Raw genomic sequence first — 25,115 nt, 5'->3', positions numbered from 1 at the left:
GTGCTGTTCCCAAAAAGTAAAGGTATTTTATAAAAAGTAAAATTATACTTGCTCTTTATATAAAAAATAAGTTTGATATAAATATACCAGATACTATATGGGAGTCAGCAAAATGTACATTGCTGTTTGCCAGCGAGGGTGCAGGCTTATTCTAAACCACAGCAGAGAGCTAAAACAAAACTAAAAATGCCTAGAAACACTAACCCTGAGGGGAAAATATTATTGATATTTACTTTCAAATATAAGTACAGATTAATTTATCGCTGGAGTAAGGATGAATCTGGCCTAATATATTTTACAAAAAAGTGGTTTCAGAATTACAAATAAGATTTACTATGCTAAGAGAGGAACAGCAAGTGCACAATCTCACTAGCAATAAGAAAATTTTTTCACTGCCATTTCCAAGCTGAAGGGAAAAGGTCTGCTAGATGGTAAGGATCTCCTACTTATTATCTGTTAGCATAAATAATTAAGTTAACAGTTTCAGACATCAAAAATCTAATTTTAAATGTTATGGTGTTGGTACTTGTTTAGGTTAATACAGAAATCCATCATGCAGAAAACAATTTGATTAAGTTAGGCTTCCTGGAAATCACCCAGGCTAGAACAACGGGAGTTACTAATCAATTCATAAAGAGAAATAGAAACATACCCAATCCTTTTAAAAAAGGAAAGTAATCTGCATGTACAAAGTTTTTTCAATTTGAGAGGCAGAATGATGATGGACTGAGTTAGACCATTAACCTCCAAAGATTGTAATTTAAATCCCTGGTGGACACTGGTAAATATCACTAAACCGTAATCCTGAGTACCTGAGGTTAGCTGTAAAAAGTGTGTGGGGAAGCCAGCACACATTACCAATCTCTGTCTGCTTATCTGTAAGTTATTATGTATTTATATTACAGTAGAGCCTAATTACAAAGGGCCTAACTAGGACTGGGTCCCCTTTTGCTAGATGCTGTACAAACAGAGGCAGACATAGTCCCTGCAATGAAGAGTTTACACTCTAAGACCCTAGTGCTATTAGTCCAGGTTCATGAGAATTAAATATACAACAACATTTTAAAAAATAGTGCTTTCCAGGAAAAAGAAAAAACTGTATTCACTTTTTCTCTTAATCCTGTTTAATCAGTTTTCTAGCTACTGAGAGGGAAATATACTACTCTTAATTCCCCATTGAAGGAGATATCTTTTGTACTTTTACATTGAGTGCCTCACTCAGACATTCAGATGAAACTTTATCTACACATGGGAAATTTTACAAAAATTCCTCACTATTGCCAACACCAGTTCAGATAAATCAATGGTAGGAGCCTTAGTGTAATGGGGCTGCCAGCTGTCAATTAGACCTGCTTTGAGGTAGATGGCAGTGATTACAATATAGGCAGCAAGTCAACTCTAGGGCTCCCATTGTCGCAACCACCAGTAGAGCGGGAAAAAAGTTAGGAACTGAGGAATTTTTGTTATCACAGTTTAAGGAGGAACAGTGACAATCACAGAAATACTTCACTGACTAAATCTTATCGGTCTGCCTATATGCTTTAGGTTGAGGTGAAAATGGAGGGGTGAAACAGCAGGCTGGGCTGCACCTGCCGATGTCATTTATCAGCACAGAGCAGGAAAATGCATGTAAGACTCGAATGTTGCAGTCGAGTCAAAAGTAATTTAAAATACTAGATTAAACATAACCCAGTTTGCACAGCAAAGTTAAATATGACACTGGCATTTAAGCCCAACTTTGGTGACATCCTCCTACTGAAGTGACACTGAAGTATAGATAAATGCCTCTTTTCCTGAAGTGTTTGGCAACATAGGTATGCACTGTTAAATTGCTGCTCTACTCCACCATCATGTTGACTGCATTTTAGTGGAGGGCATAACGATTCCTAGATATACTGCAGTTATTACTATGCTTTGTAATCCTTATAGGTGCATAAAAAAAGATAAAAAATGTTAAATTATACAAAATGTTTAATATTCACACATTAGATTTGCCAGGGATGCCTGACACATGTAAGATAGTTTGAGTGCAGATAAAATGGATCAAATCACAGACACCGGACTACCAGTAGTCTAGGGAAATGAGGAGCTCAGCAGAAGGAAAAGAGGAGAAATACCTCTCCTAACAGCCAGGACTGGAGTGATGAGAGAATAAGAGTAAGAACAGAAGAGACACCTTAATGCTTTCCTTTATTGAACTGCAAGAGTGTAGCAAGATATTGCATTGAAAATATTGAACAGCAATGCTATAATTGGGCTGTGATGTTCTATCAAACAATGATACTGACTTAGATCATCAAGGGAGGCATGCCTATGTTTGCATCTGGTCTTAAATGCAGATGGGTCTCACTCCAAAACCTGGTTTTGACAGTCTGTCCATCGTACCAGAATACCAGGATGGGTATAAACGGGATTTGTGCTGGCAAACAGATTGTCATACTGACCCAGAGTCTCTGCTTGATCAGGCAAGTGCTACCACAAAGAAATTGAGTCAGCAAGGGTATGTATGTCTACCCTGCCACAGAGCATGCTCTCCACAGCACATAGATATGTGGTAGCTCCGCTCAAGCTAGTGCACTAAAAACAGCAGCACGGCTGCAGCAGCACTGGCAGTGATCAGGCTAGGTACCCAAGTATGAACCAGGGGGTTAGGCATGATTATGCTGAGGCAGCCAGCCCAAGCTACTGCTTGTGCCACTGTAGCCACACCAATATCTTTAGCATGCTAGCTCAAGGTTACTTGTTCTAAAGGATTTCAGTACTTGTGCAGTGGACAACTCTTCTAGCTTAACTCAGATCTCATAGCCACGACGACAACCTTGGAACTATCCCAGGTAATCACACTCTTAAATCTTGCTTTTCCACTGTAACTAAAGAAGGAATAATGATCAGAATATGAAGGTTGACATCACTGCTAAGGGAGACTTGATAGAAGACAAATTCTAAGAAGTAGGCTGAACTGAATTATTTAGTGCCTTGAAGGGGAAGACAGTAGAAATCAATGTGGTAACAGATGGAAATTCTCTGAGCCTCATTCCATCATTCCTTCACTATAATTGGCTGTTTAGATATAATGCAACATAAATGAGGTCAAAACAGAAAAGTCTCTCTGCATAGTTATACACATTCAGCAAAACCACTTATTTTCAAAAGAAATTAGAGGCAAAGTTGCTCTGTTACACTATTACGTTCCTTTTTCAGGGAGTTACTTCCACTCCAGAGAACATCCCACTTCTGACATTCTGCTTGTGCACCAGAAGTGCAATTCAAGATTCAAATTATGGCAGACAAAGAGCCTCAAATGAAGAGTAGCAAGCAGCATGTGCTAGCTCCCCACTAGTTTAAGATGTTATTTTGGTTACAAAGAACTGAAGTTCATGGTTAATTCATGAATAAATGAAGCAAATAAGCCTCAGGCTACAGTGAAAAGACTTTGGTGTTGCCAAGCCTCTAGTCTAGCCTTTCAGAATGTGAGATTAAGCGTGTTCATTTCATGAACGAAGAAAAAAATATAAAGGCAGATCTATGCCGACTGAACTCCCAGCTGACACAAAGCTAGTCAGATCCAGCTGTCTTCTGAAAAACACTGTCACTGCTGACTTAATCACAGAAAGCAACACATTTTCTGATTAAAATATCTAATTTCTCCACTTTTGTTGTGAAGCTATTGGAGTCACAGTGTGAAGGGATATGAGTTAACAATATCTGCACTGTAAAATGCTGCCATGTTTGGACAACAGGTTTCAAACATTCTTTCACTGCCACAAGCCAGGGTACAAAAAGGTGCTCTCTCTCACATCAACAATTGTAAAATTGTGCCACCGCATATTACAATAAATTGGTAGCATTTCTGGCCTGCAATACTCTGAATCTAACAGAAGTACTGATAAGTGAGCATACACTGTCACTGAAGGAAATGAGCACTGCCGGTTCCTCAAAATGCTTCATCCTGCCAGCAACTGCTACCTTTACTCTTATCTGTTCTGAGCCTAACCCTGTTGGCATTTGTCCATGTCCACACCTCATCCTGATACTGAGAAAACAAAACAATGGTGTCCAGGTTCATAGAAAGCAAGACTGAGCAACACGCTCAGTATACTGATAACTATGCAGCCCTGTGATACTTGATGTTCTCCCCTGCAGCTGAACGAAGGGGTGGGAGGCTGGAACGGGGACAGAGAATCTAGGATACACCAACACGCTGAACATAACTCTCTGGATCCCTATATAATGAATTAAAAAAAGCCAACTTATGACTTCATCCCTCTAATACAGGTCCTATAGTGGGGCCCGCAACCCTGATAAATTTGTATCAAAGGCTGATGACCAATCCCACACAGATGCATGACCTCTATCGCCTAAAGGAGACAAAGGACTGAAAACTGACAGATGGGTTCAGGAAGATTGAAGTTAGCCTTCCATGTTACAAGAATATCAATTTGCAGTAGCACAGAAATACTTAGTATCTGACTATAGAATTTTATTTTTCAGAGTTTCTTATTGAATGACGGCCCCCCCCCCCCGCCAAAACCTCTACAAGTTACACATGCATTAAACAAACCTTTGATAATTTTTTTAGTACTCCAGTTGGTTAAAGATGTCACATAACCAAACAGTGCATGCAATAAGATGTTCCTTCATTATAATATACCCCCACAGAAAATACCTTATTGCTTAAAGGGGCAGTCAGAAGTGATTTGTCGACATGGGAAGCAAAGTTGGCCCTAACAACGTCCTTGAAAATGGGGAGGGAAGAGAGACAGACTGCCTCTGTATCAACAGTAAGATATGAGGGAGAGGTTGTTTCACTCTAACAGAATTGGGCTTTAAGGGCAATAATTTTTAAAAGTGCCCTTAGGCTGTATCAGTTCTTTGTCCAACTCGACATTTCAGAAACTATTTACCTGAGGCAATATTTTACTACAGTTGCCAACAAAGTCAATTGGTGTCTGTACAATACCATAATCGCCTTTTGCATGATTTCTTTGACAAACAAAGGATTAAATATCATCACATGCACTTACCTGCATAGGAGACACTGCAGCTGCTGGGGGTGTTTTCATGGGGCTTGGACTCAGAGGAGTGCGAGGAATTGTGGCTGTGGCAGGGCTTGGAACTATTGGAAAAATAAAAAGGAAGCTATCCCAAATGCGGCATGGTTTTCAGTCAAATGGAGAAGTGGCCATATAGCCACATGTCAAGACAACTGTTTAAGGGCAGAACCTGATAAGTGTTTTGTTTGCTCCTACTGTGCAATGCTCAGTTTTTGGAAAGCAACTTTGAAAGTTTCAAAAAGGCTTGAGTACTATGTTGATCATCTCCTAACATAAGCCTGCACTAGATCAAAAATAGAAACCATATAGTACTATTTACAGTATCTAGATGTTCACAAAAAAATCCCGCCCCCCTCCCCCACTTAACTGCAAGTTTTACATACCAAAAGTGGCTTTGGTTTTCTAATTTAGAGGGTTACATTCTTTGTTGCATCTCTAGGCAGTGTACATTGCACATATCAGGGGCTCCGTACTTTCCTCCCTTTCCCCCACAAATTGCCTGTGTGACACCCACCCATGCATCTTTATTTCAGCGACTCCCTGCAACCAGCCTTCATGCCAGAGCCTCTAACTCATTCACCCATGCTAGGGTCCTCCATTCCCCACACATTAATCCCTCTGCTGCATTTTAGGGGGCTGGATTATCCCCGATGTCATCATCCCCACATACCATCAACCCCGTTTCTCCACCCATGCCAAGGGCGGTGTGCCCCCCTCATTCCTCCTAATCTCCATATCAGGGTCCCCAATTTTCCACCACCAGGTAACCCTATTTCCTCTCCCTACATGGTAGGAGCTCTGTGAACACCCCCATTCCACTCACCATGCCACCTATGACCACTCCACCATTCTAATTTCCTTTCTTTCTGTTCTGGAGAAGCATTCAGAGAGTTGGCATTTTCATACTATATTGGGGAAAAAGGCTAGAGCTACGATAAGGGAGACTGTTACACTGGAAGATGTTAATGGCCGCCACCAACCAGTTATTTCATCTATAAACGATCACAGAGGTAGTTATAGTTGCTGGGTCTGCTAACCAGATGCAAGGAATTAAGAGTCCCCTTCATCTCCCCCCTCCAAATTTTAGATAGAAGTGCCATCAATGTGTGTGTAAACCTCATTTTGCCCAGCCAGTCAGCTGATTCCCTAATTGCATGACTAGCAGATGACGTAAATTTCTTACCAGGAGGATAGTTTTTATTTTTATACAATTTGTCTGATCAATCGGATCCTTGCCCAAAGCCACAGATGAGCAAGTTTTCTGCTGATTCACTCATGTTACTTCCTCCTTTTACTAGAATTTTTTGCACAATTATTATGAACAAAAACACTAACAGCCCTCAAATTAGAACTGAGGAGCTGGAAAGCGACAAAGACAAATACTAACAGGGAGAACACAAATGCAGAAATATGACAATCTACAGAATCTACATATGATTTACAGATTATACTGAATCATATGACAGGTCTTCAGGCGATGAGCATAAAAGTGGGTTGCCATTTACATTACGGCTGCTTATATCAGTTTAGTACCGCTAAGGGACCTTAAAGTGCATGTAAATGTAATTTAAAATGTAATTTATACCCACATTAAGGGCCCTTTGTACTACCAGAGCAATGTAAAGCTGTCTTAATGTAAATGAGACTAAGGGTTTGTCTACACATTGTGGTAATGTGCTCTACAAATTTAGGGCTTATCTACATGGCGAAATAATGCATTGTCTGGGCTTGTGATTTCTAAAGCACACTAATGCGTTGTACGTTAATTGGTCTGTGTAGTCCCTACTGGTGCATACTGAAGGTTCCCTAGTACAATTTAATGTAATGCTGTTTCAAGCACTGGTATAGTGCACTAGAAAGCTTTTAGTACACACCAGCAGGACCTACACAGACTAATTAATGCGCAATGCATTAGTGTGCTTTGGAAACCACAAGCCCAGAAAAATGCATTATTTCACCATGTAGATAAGCCCTAAATTTGTATAACAACTCAAAAAAACAGGACTTTAAAGTCAGGCTCTAAATTTACATGTCTCATTTCCTAAAGGGCAATTCTAGGATGCTCATTTGGGGGCATGTATTAATGTTAGTGTCTTAATGGGAGTACTGAATATATCCTTAAGCTGGGGACACAGCTGAGTGTACAATTGGTATTATATTCCTGTTGAGTGAGAGTGCTGACTCACAAAGCCTCCAGTGTCCAAATTACTAGGTAAGTGACAGTGAGGGATAGAGAACATTCAACTCCTGGGGTTGAGGAGAAGAGAAAGGATAATTACTTAACAGTAATGTAATTTAGTGTACATGGGCTTATTTCAGACCTTGCTATTGTAGTGTCATCTAGCTGAATTTTGAATCATCCAGAACATCAGAAGCATACATGTCAACCTACACAAACCTCTAACTTTGTATAGCTACTACACTGGCTAGAAGTAATTACCTTGTGAGGCACTGTCGAAGGATTTGATTAGTGTTTTTACGGTAGGAGTTGGCTCCGAGGAAGTGGATGACCTGCGACTTAACCCCATTCCTTGTCTCAGAGCTGCCAAATCCCTCTCTACAGCATTCATGTAATTGTATACCCGGCCACGTTCCTCTTCCTGCCTGTAAACAAAAGCTAGGCCATCTTAGCCACATCAGAAAAATATCTTCTTTATGTCAAAAGGCTTAAATGTAAACACAAGAATTGAGCTCATAACTCTACTCATTATATTAACCTACTTTGCTATAGTAATTTAGGTTTAGATTAACAGCCTTAAATACCAGTCAACTTCTTTAGTATCTGTCAACAAAAGACCCTAAGTAAACTGAAAGGATTTTACCTATCGAGAGTCAAGTTTAGAGTCTTGTGTTTCCTAGTGAGTTAAACTTCAAATTTGCTATAGATTAAAAACTAATCCACCGAAATCAAAATAAGAAACACCTTTACAATTATTTTTGAAAGGGACAAACTTTTTTATGCCTGCATAAGTAAAAAAGGTTCAACCCATATTTTTTTGGGAAGGTGGGAGGGGAGGGAGTGCACCTGTAGGGTGGGAGAGGGAAAAATATATTTTTAAAGTTCAGCTTTGAATTAAGGCTGAACTCTAATTGCAACCCAAAGGACACTAAGGTTTTAGAATGGAAGGGCCCTTTCAACCTAAGTTCATGTCGGTTATGACATTCACTGTCACTCTGATGGAGGAACCATCCTTCTGTCTGGAGAAAGCCGCCTTCCCTCCCCACCCATCCCGGGATCTGAGGGGTTATTCATTGCCTCAGTTTCAGACCAAATACTATGCTAACTTCATTTTTCAACAGCAGCTATACTGTTTCTCTTCTTTTGGAATCTTACAACAAGTTTTTAAAGAATCATTTTCAGTTACCTTTGAGTTCTTTGTTCTTAGGAAATCAATTACCAGTAGATTATTTTACCTCCATCTGCAAGTAACATGGATTGAGAAAGCCCTTCTGGAATCAGTATCAGAACAAAACCAAGCAATAGACTTCCAACATCCAAAAGCATGACTACTGGGTAATAGGCTTGTTTTCAAGTTGACATTTAGTTGATGATTCTGTTACATTGTTAACACTGATTCCAAGGAAAAATCAATTCTAGTTGATTTGCAGCCAGTACGTTTATTGTTCCAATATATTTTACCCACCAGGACAGTGAATTGATACTGCAAAGTCAAGCCTTAGCTTTAGCAAGGGGATCCAAACACCTCACAATTAGTCTGATTCATTTCAACTTAATGAACAGATATTCTAGAGATGCCGGATCCCTATAATGCAAAGCACAAATTGCAAACTTCCTATTTTGAAAATTCAAAGATTAGGTTAGAAATTCCTATCAAAAGTGGGTGCGATGACATTTTGACTTAAGGCATCAGTCTCTCTAAACTCCTGGTATGAGTATCTCCTAGGCCAATAGTAATCAGGAGTTTTACTACCTGACAACCTATTCAAATTGGTAGCTTCACTTCAGATTAATCTGCTTTACCCTCACCATCCAGGTCATCTCTTATTTTCAAGTATATCCTCCTCCAGTCTGCTCTCTACATCTCACACATGCAGCCTCTGCAAAATTCCACTGCAAAAATAATTTCTCTCAGCCCACTCTGGTGTTCCAGTGTTCCCTGCATCAAAAATTTATATCTGAATTTACAGAGTGTTTCTCAGTGTTAATTTACATGGCACTTTATAAAAGGTTTTAATAATGGGAACATGTACACATATCACAAACATCATAATTGTAACTGCTGAGTCTCCAGTCTGAATCAAAAGGACCAAATAGCCATGGAGATCAAACAACTCTTCAACTCCTAGAGAAGACTAGTGGTCAGGGTTCAGGTAGATTGGCAGGACTGGGGAAAACATGAATTGTGTCTGACCTGTATATGCTATGGATTCATTGAAGACTGAATTTTGTGCTTTTTTGAAAGATGCCCGACTAATGTAATTAGGATCACTGAAAAAAATCACTACTACAGAAAAACCTCCACAACCAGTTGATTATGAGGCAAACGCTTATTACTGAAGAAAGTTGACAGCAATTGCAGAAAATCCTAGTTGTCTGTTTTCCAAAGTGCTATAAGCATAATTTAATTTTAGATAAGAAGCATACTGTATCAGCTTCTGTTCAATATATAGGAAAGTCCCTTTTACAGGTGAGGCTTTTAATGACTGGTTTCTCATTCTATTTCTTAAATAGCACACTGTTGGAACTTCATGGAATGAGCTATGCAGTAATACTAACATTATTTTCTGAAGGTATTTTTGGGGAAAAAAAATTACTGCAGTAATTAAGTATTGCAGTAGCAACTACAGACACCATTGTGCTAGTTACTGTATAAAGTCAGCAAAAAGACTACCCCCTGCTCCAAAAAAACTAAGCACTAGGTAACTGACTGGACAAACTCTTCTTTGAAACTGACTGATCATAGTCATTTGTAAACTCTAGCCTCAAAAAAAATCAAGGCCATAAGTAGAAATCAAAATAACAGATGCAAGAATGCCCAGGTTGAATTAAGTTGTATGCCTTCTAATATTCCAAGAGATATTAGTTCACATTACCAGTCTATGTAGATTACCTAGAAGTAATCAACTCTTGTAGAACTCCTAGGGATTTCTGTCTCAATTCAAGCTATAACAGGTCACAAGTGAGAATCTAACATCTTTTATCTGAGTAGCCTAGTTGTCAAGAAACAAACCCTCTCTTCTCCATAGTAAGATAAGCTTGTGTTTTGCTCCCCTCTAAAGGGCCTGGCAGCTAAGCAAAATACAACTTGCAACAGCACAGAAGAGACATTCATTGCTTGCTTTCCATGCTCTACTCAAGGAAGCTAAGCCCAAGTCATGGACTCTTATCTGTGACTAAAAACAGACTAATGACTTTCCTTTTTGGTGTGCGCAAAAGTGCCAAAACAGGTACATTTCCTCCATTGCAGAAAATTAAAAGGCCAGCTATGAAAAAAAAAATCCTCTCTCTTACAAGTTTGCCCATTCTTTCAGAATTGTTCCTAGAAGTATGCAGAGAGATATCAGGCTGAAATGATCTGGCCTCAAAATGACAGTCTCGCTCTGTGACTTTCGATGAGTCTCAACAGTGACTCAGTTAAGAAATTAACATCTCAAATTGTGTAAAAGCAATAAAAATACATAACTCTATTTTCATTAACATACTTGCGTGACTTTATTTCTTCCAGCTCTTTAGTGAGCTTTTCATTTTTCTCCTGAGACTCATGCAGTCTACGTTTTAGGTCCCCTATCTCCTCCTGGGCCTCAGATTTGATATCATTTGCTATGACCACGGCAGTCTGTAGATCAGCTTGGAACTGACGCCATTCTGCGGACTCCTCCTATAAATAACCAAAACTGTAAATAGCAGCTACTAGGAGTTTGAAATCAAAGAATTATGCTGATGCAAAGTTCCAGTGAACTCTCAGAGTGGAAGATTTAAATGGGTGGTAAAAGTACTCATATTTGACAGTCCAAAAGTAAAACACTAAAGTTACAAATCTTAAATACGAAGATAATTTCAGCAGTAAACAGCTTTGGGGTTTTGAAGCAGGAGCATTGGGGAGGTCCTAAAATTTCCTTTTGTCTAAACAAAGAAAAGATATAGTTAATTCTTTAATGATTTGGTAAATTTATCCCAAGATGAAGCATTTAACGTCATCTTTGAGCTGATGACCCTCTCCCTAGAATTATTCTAACTGCTTTTAAACACAGTAATATTCACTTTCCTGCCCATTAGTAAGTCTGCCACGTGCTTTGTCTTTGGTATCTATCAACACCAATAATACCAGTAAGACCAGTTTCTACCTCTACATACTGAAATCCCAACACTCTTATACAGCCTTGAAACATTTCTGGTATATTTTTAGAGCAGTGTGCAGGGAAAGACAGGCAGACTGTACTATATATTTTTATTGCTGGGTGATGTTTCATGTACCACGCTTACGGTACCCTCCACCCCCCTTTTAGTGCTCAGTTGCACACTTGGTTGTAGGTGTTAACCTACCCGTAGCCTCCTGTGAAGAGTCTTAATTTCTCTTTCCATGTCATGCTTTTGGTCCTGAAGTTTTTTAACAGTATCTGGAAAGATAAGTCAAATCCACTGTAAGATAACACCTTACTCAGTGATTTGTCTACGAAAGAGCAACTGAAGCCACTTGTGCATTTTTAAGACTTCCTGAAACCACCGCTTATATTTTTCAATAATTATTAATGAATGTCTAAGTATGAAGTTATTTAACAAAGCACACATTCCTGAAAGTGGGAAAATAGTATAAACTAACTCAATGGGTATTAAGATTCCTGTCTCTGCCTTACACCATGCACAACATTAAAAAACAAAAAAAACCTAGTCACTAAAACGTTACCTGCAAGGTAAGCACAGTGACATGGGAGCATGCTGAGTACAGGTTTTGATTCCATCAGCGTTTAAATGGATTTTCCCATTTAAAAATAAAAATAAAAGCTTCGTTACCACACCTACGAATTCACACTTCACTTCCCTGCTCCAAGATAGCTGCCATCAGGAGTGATTCCCTTCCTTGTTATTTCAACAGGAACAAGATTCCTATTCTAGCCCTCAAAAAGCTCAAATTCTTGTGTATCACAGCATTGTTTGAGATAAGCTGTGTTTGAAGCATGAGGGGCAAACAGAGTATATTCAATGAAACCATAATATGGAAGTAAGATGTTCATTTAAATAGGTCAGCAGCTACACAAAGGGCATGCAGCTTGACCACTACCAACTCCTAATCTGGCGTCTGACAGACTGATTCCTGTGATTATTATTCATTTGTTGCATTATTCAATGCACAAGAGAACAGCATGATTGATTATTCCATTCCTATAATTGAGTAACTGATGAAGAAGCACACGGAAAATATTTCTCATTCAGTCCCACTTCACTGATCCTTGGTTCTTAGGGGCATTCTATTTCTACAGAACTGTATGCATATATAAACTGTAAAGATTCAGGGCCTCTTGATTTGTAGGGCCAACTGTGATAAATTATGTTTTTTAGTTCAGGTTTATTATACCAGGAACAGTTGTGAAGCAAATATCTTCTGTGTATATTGGCAGTGCTTTTCTCACATGAAGGCTGCAGGTACCCAATGTATTAAGCTGCTTAAAATCCAAAACCTTGGCATAAACTACAAAGTAGTAGGCACATGCTTTCTGATTATTCAAACATTTACTGTACATTAATTTAAACAACTAAATTGACAGAAGGTAAAATTGTGTGGTTCTTATTCTGTTGTGAAACTGAACTTTCCAATGTGTTTATTTGGTTATCAGTTACAATTAGTTTCAGGGATAATTATGCAACACAGGATTCTTTTTAGAGCCTTAAATTCTAACAGTGCTCTTGCCTGCTTCTCCCCATTTTTAAAATTGAACCCTGTATTTTGGTACCCAGAACAATCCCCTTGGTCTCTTGGCAGAGAGCTGTTTTCTAGCATTACAAGACATTTTTAAAATAGCATATGGTAGACTCAATCAAAATGCTAAGCAAACCCACACACTTATTCACATGAGGATATTCCATTTCACATCATTTAAACCAGATACTAATTTGGAGACACTATTTGAGCAAAGACAGATTGATCTGTAGTTCTTCTGGAGGCTGACAACTTTGGATTCATCAGCTTTGTTATGCGAATAGTCCTAACTACAGACCCTTTTAATGCCACAGCTAATTTCTTTGTAAGAATGACATAAGCCCCTAAGTGGCTTGAAAAAACAATATTTCAGGCTTGGAAAAGTTCGAACACTTCAAACAAGACATTTTCCTATATCTATAGCTATCTTACAGGACTACATATTCTAAGATGCACATCTAACTGACCTTTTAACATTGGATGTGGTAAGCTAATTAACAGTGAGGGTGACTCAAATCACATGGTACCAAGTTGCTTAAGCTACAAAAAATGGAAACCTTTGCTAGTCTTAGTACAAAAGGAGCAATTAGCATTGATACCTTTTTATTAGGCTGAAGTTAACATGCAAAGTTGCCTGTTTCAGGTTAAAAGTGAAAAGTACAACTAAAGAATTTGAGAACAGGATTTTCAAGATTACTTAAAATGTACAATTTCTTCAAATACTGAAAGTTGCCTACTGAGGGAGCCAGCAAGCCCTACCAAGCTCCCCACACTAGTTTGCAGCAGATTCCAAGAGTGAGGAACTCCAGTGGGGGGCCATCTTTTTTTTAAGACAACTCAGGGAAATGAGTTTCATTTTTAAAAACAATTGTTTTTTTACTCCTAAAAACGAGTCATAATTTGTCTAAAAACAAACAAAAAATAGAAAAATAATCACAACAAACCAGAAAACCTAAATGTGTCCTAGAGTTAAAGATTGGGTAATGCCAACGTTTTGAGCTGCTTGTGAGACACACCATTAAATGTTAGTACATTTGTGCTTTGAAGTTCAAAACAATAGCCTGAATATTCTCCAGCTATTATAAACAGTACAGAACATTTTATAGTAACACAGTTTAATTTTTTCTAAATTCTATCAAGGGATGGGAGAAGAACATAGAATTTCCAACACTCAAAAATTCAAAAGGAGTGAGCACCCTAAAACAATTTAAGAAAAGAAAATCATGGTTTTCAGTCTTCTGTTTTTGTACTCCCCTTAGCCATCCCAAATGCATGCACATCATTTAAATACATAAAATATACAGGCACCAACTTCCCTATGTACCTACTCTGGGCTAACCCCTTTCTGTCCCCATGCACTATCCAGAGCCCATCCTGACCCCAACAAGCTCCAGGGCTTGAGAGAGTGAGGCTACTGCTGCCGCCAAACTCAAAAAAAGGGTCTACTGTAGTATAGGGACCTCGTGATAATGCAGGCAGCGGCTATAGCTTCTAGAGGCAGAACAGGAAAACACTCAAACTTTCTGAGCTGCCTGTGTTTTTTGCTATGTGAGATGGTTATTTCTATTTTTAATTATTTGCTTTAAGAAATAAATATGTAAGTCAGTTGTAAAAGGATACGATGTAACTGGAAATTAAGTGCTACTGCAATTTTAGATAACAAGTTGTAACAAACTAGGTTATAGATGCTGCGTTTAAAATTGACTTATTTTAGTGTTAAAGTATTTCACTTGAATTTTACAAAACTGTGAAAGGTAAAGAACAAAATATTGAAAAAAATACTTAATTGCATTTTTATCTATAATCTTTTATGAATCCAAATTGGCACAAAAACTGTCACTATAAACAAAGTTTTTTTTAATGTAAACACCCAATCTGATTAATTTCAATACATTAATACATTTCAAATTTCTTAAAAATGTTACAATGTTAAGACATCGATATTATTTCATAATACATCATTTTAAACAAATTACAATCTGTGAACAACAATCACAAGTCAGTTACCACTGAATCCAGCCTATTCAGATTTGCTGAGGATACTTTCAAGACTTTCTGAATTAAGATGCTGAAGAAACTAATTCTGAAGTCCTATCTGTTTGCATGCAGGTTTCTAGGATTTGAGTGCCCCAGGCCACATGATGAAAACAGTAATTCTACAGCAGCTACTGTCACGATCATAACCTTGTTTTCTTCCAGGACATTTACTTGAGATTTTCACTACTAAATAGTGGTTAAATTTTTCAGTGTTTCATTGGAGAACAAGACTTTGAAATAATGGAAACAAGGCTTGCAGATGAATTACTGATGGCAGAACCCCACTTTCAACATAAACTTCTGCATATTGAAGAGTAAGTACTGATTCCTCTGTTGTGAGTGGAAACTAGCATGTGATGACTGATCACGTGCTGGAAAATTACATGCTATAATGTCCAGCTAGCTAATGCTTTCTCAGCACCAATTTTGCCATCATTTAACTGCAATTTCAAATCAAGGTTGTTGGGTGTTTTTTTTAGTCTTCGCCAGCTTCAGCACGAATTCAGAATCAAAAGCTATTTTACTGGCTTTGATATAAGCAGCAATTACTCAACAGCTTCTTTAAACCAATTATTTGTCATCTTCTAACAAACCATGGAGTCTATTGACACTGCTTCCTTTATTTTTTATAGTAATATTAGGATATGATTGTGTCATAAATAGGGCTGTCAAGTGACTAAAAATTAATTGCAATTAATTGCACTGTTAAACAATAACAATACTATTTATTTACATATTTTTGGATGTTTTCTACATTTTCAAATATATTTGATTTCAATTATAACAGAATACAAACTGTACAGTGCTCACTTTATATTTATTTTTTATTACAAATATTTGCACTGTAAAAAACAAAACAGCATTATTCAATTCACGTAATACAAGTTCTGTAGTGCAATCTCTATCATGAAAGTTGAACTTATAAATGTAGAATTCATGCATAAAAAAATGCACTCCAAAACAAAACAGTGTAAAACTTTAGATCCTACAAATCCATTCAGTCCTATTTCTTGTTCAGACAATTGCTCAGACAAACAAGTCTGTTTACATTTGCAGTAGATGCTGCTGCCTGCTTCTTGTTCACAATATCACCTGATCGTGAGAACAGGTGTTTGCATGGCACTATTGTAGCTGGTGTCGCAAGATATTTATATGCCAGATGCCCTAAAGATTCCTATGTCCCTTGATGCTTCAACCACCATTCCAGAGGGCGTGTCCATGATGATGATGGGTTCTCCTCGATAACGATCCAAAGTGCAGACCGACTCATGTTCATTTTCATCATCTGAGTCAGATGCTACCAGCAGACAGTTGATTTCCTTTTTTGGTTGTTTGGGTTCTGTAGTTTCCGCATCAAAGTGTTGCTCTTTTAAGACTTCTGAAAGCATGCTCCACACCTCATCCCTCTGAGATTTTGGAAGATCTTGGGATGAGTGCAATAGTTATCTTTAGAAATTTCACATTGGTATCTTCTTTGCATTCTGTCAAATTTGCAGTGAAAGTAATCTTAAAACAAACAACACGTGCTGGGTCATCATCCGAGACTGCTATAACATAAAATATATGGCACAATGAAGGTAAAACAGAGCGGGAGACATACAGTTCACCCCCAACGAGTTCAGTCACAAATTTAATGAACACTTTTTTAATGAGTGGTACCAGCATGGAAACATGTCCTCTGGAATGATGGCTGAAGCATGAAGAGGCATATGAATCTTTAGCACATCTGGCATGTAAGTATCTTGCGACGCCAGCTACAACAATGCCATGCGAACACCTGTTTCCATTTTCAGATGACATTGTAATTAAGAAGTGGGCAGCATTATCTCACGTAACTGTAAAACAAACTTATTTCTCTTAGTGACAGGCTGAACAAGAAGCATGACTAAATGGACTTGTAGACTCTAAAGTTTTACACTTTTGTTTTGGAGTGCAGTTATATAACAAAAATAATCAACATTTGTAAGTTGCACGTTCATTGATAAAGAGATTGCACTACAGTACTTTTATGAAAGCAGTAAATTGAAAAATACTATTTATTTTGGTTTTTACAGTGCATATATTTGTAATAAAAATAAATATAAAGTGAGCACTGTACACTTTGTATTCTGCGTTGTTACTGAAATCGGTATATTTGAAAATATAGGAAAACATCCAAAAATACATTTCAATTGGTATTCTATTGTTTAGCAATGCAATTAATTGCAATAAATTTATTTTTTTTTGAGTTAATTGCATGAGTTAACTGAGGTTAATCGACAGCCCTAATCATTTTGTATCTAATGTTAGCAATATGGACTACACAACTGCACTACAGAAGTGTTTGCACCTGGGGAATGCCCACCCCAGACAGAATGCAATCGGTCTGTCTGGCTAGCTGTGAACAAGTCAATGAATGGACCATTAGAGAGAACAATAGGTCTTTGAAGATGCTCCCACCTTCCGGGATGCTTTGACACTGCAGGATCATGTGATCAAGTTGCCTGGTACTGGACTCCATAACAGAATACCAGTATTTTTACACTGGGGAAGAGGGGAGAACCACCACACTGGAAAACAAAAACAAAGAGGAGTCGAATGGCACCTTAAAGACTAAAAGATTTATTTGGGCATAAGCTTTCGTGGGTAAAAAACCCCACTTCTTCAGATGCATGGAGTGAAAATTACAGATGCAGGCATAAATATCTGTAATTTTCACTCCATGAATCTGAAGAAGTGGAGTTTTTCACCCACTAAAGCTTATGCCCAAATAAATCTGTTAGTCTTTAAGGTGCCACCAGACTTCTCATTGTTTTTGTGGATATAGACTAACAGGGCTACCCCTCCGATACTGGAAAACAAAAGGATTCCCAAAACATGCCAAACCTATTTAAGGCAGGGAAGTGACAAAGTGTGTTCATTCTTCACTGAATCCCCGCCCAGGATGACTGCTGGAAACATCTAAGAAACAAAGACAAAGTGGGGGGATGGGGGGAGGCAGGAGGAGAAGAGCTGAGCCCAGGCTGGAAACATGTCTGGCCTGTGAAAAATACCTGGAGTTTTAATCTGTAAACAAGAGCAGCTGGCCTTCAAGAACCACTGCAATCTGCCTAAAACAACATTTAGGGTGAGAAATTACTATTTGTAATCAATTTCTTTAGTATCTTAAGCTTAGTTTGCGTGTTTGTTTCATTTGATAAGTAATCTGCTTTATCTGTTTGCTAACCTTATAACCACTTAAAATCTATCTTGTGTAGTTAATAAACTTGTTTTTGTTTTCTCTAAAACCAGTCTGTGTAATTCATAACGGGAGGGGGGGGGGGAAGCTGTGCAGATCTTCCTCCACATTTGGGGAGGGGATGAATGTCATGACCGTACGCTGTACGGTTCTCTGTGCAGCGCAAGACGATATAATTTTGGATTTACACTCCAGAGGGGGTCCACTGGAGTGTTGGGCAATTCCCTAGCTGAAGCCTACCCATGCAGAGCTGATTTCAGTGTCTGTGTCTTTTTGCAGCTGGAGGTGTCCCTACCTGTGTGTGTGCTGGAGGAGACTTGAGGGCCTGGCTTGGCAGGACAGTGTAAGGGAGCCCAGGCTGGTGGACCAGTCGGGTTCAGTGGTACGTCAGTATATCAGGTGGCACCCAGGGGGAGGGGAACCCATCACATCTATATCTTGTGTATGCATCAATTACTCTTATTCCCTTGGGCCAATCTAAAACAAAATCTTATAGGCAATCTGCAAAAGCATTCCATCTTTCTTCTTGGGTCATGATATTTGCTCTTTTCAAATCTTTTGACAATAATTTTAAAATATGTGCAAGCCATGTGTCACGTATTATCTTGCAAAACTTTCCTAATCTTAGCTATATTGGCTGCATTGTTTGTCACAAAATAAATCACATGGCATTTACTTCCTCTCACTCTGAGAAACACTAGCAACTGTAGAACAACAGATGGATATGAACAACTGAAGATAAATGTTTGTCCCGCATGTAAACATTACTTCCCTCAGTAGCTACTGTAACACAATACAGCAGAATCTCAGAGTTATGAACTGACCAGTCAACCACACAACTCACTTGGAACCATAAGTACACAATCAGGCAGCAACACAGACCAAACAAACACTATACTGTGTTAAATGTAAACTATTAAAAAATAAAGGGAAAGCAGCATTTTTTTTCTGCATTGTAAAATTTCAAAGCTGTATTAAGTTAACGTTCAGTTGTAAATTTTTGAAAGAACCACCATAATGTTTTGTTTGAAGTTATGAACATTTCTGAGTTACAAACAACCTCAATTCCTGAGGTTCGAAATTGTGAGGTTCTAGTTTAGGCTTGTTGTTAAACTTAAACCATTCATCTATAGTCACACACAGGCACTCAGTTTCTGAAGACACGTATGTTATGCCTACAATAGAAGTACCAGAATATTACACTAGAACAGTGCTCCAAGTATGGACGCAGATTATACCAGCCAAGTATCAATATAGCAAATACACCTTCCACAAAGGAAACAAATTATAAAAGTGTAGTTTTGCCAGTATAAATGCATCTCTACTATGGCCTTCTGCTGGCACAGCTATGTCAATCAGGGACCATACCTCTTCAAGCTCCTGAGTGATATAGCTATACCAGCAGAAGTCTATACTGTAGACCTGACCTTAGTCTTCTAGATTTAGGGCTTGTCTACACTTACCGGGGAGTTGATGCATGGCAATCAATGCATCAGCGGTTGATTTAGCAGGTCTACTGAAGACCCACTAAATCGACTGCTGATCGCTCTCCCATCGACTCCTGTACTCCACCTGAATGAGAAGCACAAGGTGAGTCGACAGGAGAACATCTCCAGTCGACATAGTGTAGTGTGGACCCCGCGGTAAGTATATTTAAGTACATGGACTTCAGCTACATTATTCATGTAGCTGAAGTTGCACAACTTAGATCAATCTCCCCCCTGTAGCGTAGACAAAGCCTAAGTGTTTCAAGAGAAAATATACAGTCAACACAAATCCTGACAGAGGAGTACAGCATGGTTGAAGCTTTTCATTTTTCTTGAATTGTGGATGTTCAATGTAGGGCCTGGTCTATATTTGAAAGTTGTACTGGTAAAACTGCCTGTTATTGGTATGATTTTTTTACCAATATATTTACACCGCTACAAGCCTAGTGTGCATGCATTATACTGGTACAAAGGAGCCTTTTACTGGGATAGCTATTTCCCTTAAAGTAGAGTATCGTTATACCAGTATAACTGCAACCACACTAGCAGAGTTATACCCGTATAATTATGTTAGTACACCTCTACCCTGATATAACGCGACCCGATATAACACGAATTATGATATAACGTGGTAAAGCAGCGCTCCGGGGGGCAGGGCTCCATACTCCAACGGATCAAAGCAAGTTCGATATAACGCGGTTTCTCCTACAACGTGGTAAGATATTTTGGCTCCCGAAGACAGCATTATATCGGGGTAGAGGTGTATATTGGTGAACCCAACAATAGCTGTAACACTACTGTTCAAAGACCGCTTGTCTATTATGCTCACCAAAATTGTCTCATTGTTTCCTTGTACTCTGCCTGTAACCATCTGCTGTCTTTTGTCTTATTCTAAGATAGTGCCTGCCCAAAGAGTGTCAATCTTTTGTTCTGTGTTTTAACAGTGCCTAGCCCAATGGGTTTCTAGATCCAAGACCAGGACTCCTACATGCTAAATTACTACATATAATAATAAAATAATGGTTTAAATACAGCTTTCTATAGTAGGAAAATGGGTTGGATCACAAATACACCAAAGCACTGGCTTTTTGCTTATCCATTTTGTGTTTGAGTTTCTGTTATTGTCACATAAAGGTGTTAAGTCCAGGTGATCAGTCTTACTGGGCAGAGATTAATGCTTTCAGTGTCAAATTTTAGTAGAAAGTCACCTGTATTAAGATCTCAAATTTTACTATTAGTAAAACTCACTTGTGTTGAATAAAATGAATCATTTTGTATGCCATATAATAAAAGAGGTATAAATAACCCAACATCAGCAAGGGTTAAGACGACTGAATTCCACTGAGATTTTAAGAGATCATTGTCATCTGTGTTTCAAAATATCTTGCATTAAATGTATATACAAACATCTTGATTTTAAGAAGAAAATCTGACAATCGAGGTGCTAATTTAAATAGCTAATCTCTGTTATAAAGACAAATTTCACCAAGAGCATGTGTTTCAAGTGTTCATTCAACATTTATTAGCTGGGTTTTAAGAGATAGGGGGGTTGGTTTTTACATAAAAAACAAATGGCTACTAGACAATTTAGCATACTTATTTTACCAAAAGACTTTCAGTTCAGTTCATTTGGTTTTTCAAAACCAGAGCAAAACCGCCACCTAGTGTAATGTTTCTAAAAAAATACAGGCTTAGCTATACTGGGAATTTTTGCACCTAGTATAAATGTGCTGCACTGGTGTAAAAAATACACCTGCAATCTTTATTCTGGAATGTGTTAACTTTTAGTTTGCAACCTGGGAACCTTGACATTCTTTTAAAGTAATTTTTGCAAGCTTATATAATAGGATTGATTTTTTTTTTTAAGTTGAAGGGAAATGTCATGTCACAATAATGAAACACAGTTGGTTTTTTTAAAGACATGAAGTTGTAATGCACTTTTTGTTATATTCCCAGTTTCATCTTTCTGGTCTCTAGTAGCTATTCAAAGGAATGACACCTAACTTCCTGCACTTGAGCTTCTCATATGTCACTCCATTATTTATTCTGGCTGCTCATTAAACTGAATACATTTCCAGGTCTTATTACTAATTTCAGTTATGAAGTACACCCTCCTACATTTATGGACTTGTTTCTGTGTATTCTCCAATTGTTTATTAATATTCTGCCACTATTTATTGCTTCTCACATCATCCCTGTAATTTACAGTTAGTTCGACACTCAGCACATTCTCTCCTCAAAGAGCTACAGCAGTCACTCTATTCTATTTTTTAAATCTAAACCAAAGATTTTTCTTTCCTATTACTTTTTACTATGGTTTAGTTGTTTTAATGTGGAGAACCACACTTTTTCTGAATGGTGCTATATACAGAAACATGTAATGAAAAATTCTCTACATTTAAAAAGCCATTAACATGGACACCATGTATCTGGCCATTCATCTCAGACTAATTCAAGATCAAAGGAATTGGTTAATCTATTAATATTAGAAAATTTGCTGTTGTAATGGATTTTTCTGTCACTTTAATACCATCATCTGTTAAATTTTTTAGATTCTAGATCCATGTTCTGAGCACAAGTCCGAAAGAGATTTGCTCCTCCTCTTCAAAGGTTTGCTCTTTTTTTTCCTATGGGAAGCAGTGACACCAAAGAACTATTGTAAGAATTTTAGTTTTGAAGCAATGAAGAGTTGAGAGTTTTTAAAGGTATTGAGTTATGAGAAGAGTATTAACAAAAAGGCAGATTTTAATTATACTATTATTTGGATACCACACTTTACAGCTACCTCAAGGTGTCACTCTCCTTCCTGCCTATACTTACAATACAGGATGCTTCCTGAAGCTATTACATCAGATTACTATCCATAAAATTCAACTAAAACAGATTAGTATCTAGATAACAGATCAAAGAAGATATGGAATTTCTCATGGAGCTTTGAGCCTAGCAAGATATAGGTCTGCTAACTGACTGAATTGAGGTATGCAGCCTCATGACTGCACACATCCCTTTTGAGACAGGTCTGTGTGACAAAACTGGAACTGCTTGGTAATATTACACAGATACTGTATGTTAACCTGATTATTAGAGTGTTTACCATATGATTTCGCTTAATAGGGGACTGTAAAGACAAAACAAGAAGGAAAAGAGAGAATGGCTCAAGATAAGCTACCACTAAGGAAATATTTGAGGGATGTTAAGAGACCATAGCAGAGCCATAGGCTGTGAGAACTCTGGCATGATCTTCTGCTAAGCCTACGGGAATGATTTAGTCCAGAAAGACCAAAGCCCAAGAACACAGAAGAACAACAAACTATGGCAGTTCAGTGAAAGTAGACTGATACGAAGACACCTGCCGGGGCATCTAAAGATGTTATGCCTCCTGAAGTTGCACTCACAAGACTAAGTCTTTAGGTAAGACAGACATGCATGTAGAATGTGGATTTTAAAACCCTTATTCTTTAAATGCTTTGTCCTTACCGTTGAAGCAAAATATATTTTGATGCTAAGAAGGATGCTTTGTCACTGTATACTACTGGTCACAGGCTCCCAAAAGGAAGAATTGTAGGTCTCTGAACTCACTCAGATGTGCTGGGTAAGCATGGTTAATCCACAAGGTACTGTAGCCCAAGGCTTGGACTCAGAATGGGGCAAATGCAGACTTTCATACCAAGATATGTAAAAGGCATGAAGCCTGACACTTGCGGCAATGCACTGTGAAGGACCAGAAGAGGGACAGAGGTGCAGCTGTGTAATCATGACAGTCGATATTTATATTTTCAGACAGACACACTCCGCACTGAACTACTCCACAAGACTGGAAGGCATGATTTTTGCTGGATGCTTCAAGTGAGTCTTGAGCCCATCCATAAAATAGTGCCCATCTATAAAAAGGGAAATAAAAACAACCCAGGAAACTACAGACCAGTTAGTTTAACTTCTGTGCCAGGGAAGATAATGGAGCAAGTAATTAAAGAAATCATCTGCAAACACTTGGAAGGTGGTAAGGTGATAAGGAATAGCCAGCATGGATTTGTAAAGAACAAATCGTGTCAAACCAACCTGATAGCTTTCTTTGATAGGATAACGAGTCTTGTGGATAAGGGAGAAGCGGTGGATGTGGTATACCTAGACTTTAGTAAGGCATTTGATACGGTCTCGCATGATATCCTTATCGATAAACTAGGCAAATACAATTTAGATGGGGCTACTATAAGGTGGGTGCATAACTGGCTGGATAACCATACTCAGAGAGTAGTTATTAATGGCTTCCAATCCTGCTGAAAAGGTATAACAAGTGGGGTTCCGCAGGGATCTGTTTTGGGACCGGCTCTGTTCAATATCTTCATCAACGACTTAGATGTTGGCATAGAAAGTACACTTATTAAGTCTGTGGACGATACCAAACTGGGAGTGATTGCAACTGCTTTGGAGGACAAGGTCAAAATTTAAAATGATCTGGACAAATTGGAGAAATGGTCTGAGGTAAACCGGATGAAGTTCAATAAAGACACATGCAAAGTGCTCCACCTAGGAAGAAACAATCAGTTTCACACATACAGAATGGGAAGAGACTGTCTAGGAAGGAGTATGGCAGAAAGAGATCTAGGGGTCATAGTGGACCACAAGCTAAATATGAGTCAACAGTGTGATACTGTTGCAAAAAAAGCAAACGTGATTCTGGGATGCATTAAAAGGTGTGTTGTAAACAAGACACGAGAAGTCATTCTTCCGCTCTACTCTGCGCTGGTTAGGCCTCAGCTGGAGTATTGTGTCCAGTTCTGGGCACCACATTTCAAGAAAGATGTGGAGAAATTGGAGAGGGTCCAGAGACGAGCAACAGGAATGATTAAAGGTCTTGAGAACATGACCTATGAAGGAAGACTGAGAGAATTGGGTTAATTTAGTATGGAAAAGAAAAGACTGAGAGGGGACATGATAGCAGTTTTCAGGTATCTAAAAGGGTGTCATCAGGAGGAGGGAGAAAACTTGTTCACCTTAGCCTCTAATGATAGAACAAGAAGCAATGGGCTTAAACTGCAGCAAGGGAGATTTAGGTTGGATATTAGGAAAAAGTTCCTAACTGTCAGGGTAGTTAAACACTGGAATAAATTGCCTAGGGAGGTTGTGGAATCTCCATCTCTGGAGATATTTAAGAGTAGGTTAGATAAATGTCTATCAGGGATGGTCTAGACAGTATTTGGTCCTGCCATGAGGGCAGGGGACTGGACTCGATGACCTCTCGAGGTCGCTTCCAGTCCTAGAGTCTATGAGTCTATTCAGGAAATGGACGCTAAGAGACAGCAGGATAGAAAGTTTCCCAACCTGCTTGAGTTTTCCCAACTAGAGCTGCCAAATTCATTTTCAGTTTCACAGTTTGAGCAAGTACACATGGATGTGACCACGAAGACAACAGTATTTGCAAAATTATTTAGGGTCCCTGTTC

The 25,115-nt window shown here is 38.4% G+C and overlaps 1 protein-coding gene across 3 annotated transcripts in view; it reads right to left on the bottom strand.

Annotated features, from left to right (window-relative positions):
- SPECC1L (sperm antigen with calponin homology and coiled-coil domains 1 like) overlaps positions 1–25,115 on the bottom strand; it is a 101,187-nt gene that overhangs the window by 48,197 nt on the left and 27,875 nt on the right. For 2 of the 3 annotated variants that reach the window (XM_050924457.1, XM_050924458.1), the window contains exons 6-9: positions 11,560–11,633; positions 10,719–10,894; positions 7,495–7,658; positions 5,025–5,116 (exon numbers count right to left, since the gene is read on the bottom strand). In XM_050924457.1, the coding sequence (XP_050780414.1) occupies positions 5,025–5,116; positions 7,495–7,658; positions 10,719–10,894; positions 11,560–11,633 (506 nt within the window). Of the gene's footprint in view, positions 1–5,024; positions 5,117–7,494; positions 7,659–10,718; positions 10,895–11,559; positions 11,634–25,115 lie in introns of those variants that run through there. The other variant, XM_050924459.1, reaches the window with a different exon arrangement.

This window comes from Gopherus flavomarginatus, chromosome 15 (genome assembly GCF_025201925.1).
Source record: "Gopherus flavomarginatus isolate rGopFla2 chromosome 15, rGopFla2.mat.asm, whole genome shotgun sequence".
NCBI classification, from domain to species: Eukaryota; Metazoa; Chordata; order Testudines; family Testudinidae; genus Gopherus; species Gopherus flavomarginatus.
This window is presented reverse-complemented; position numbering and strand designations above follow the sequence as displayed.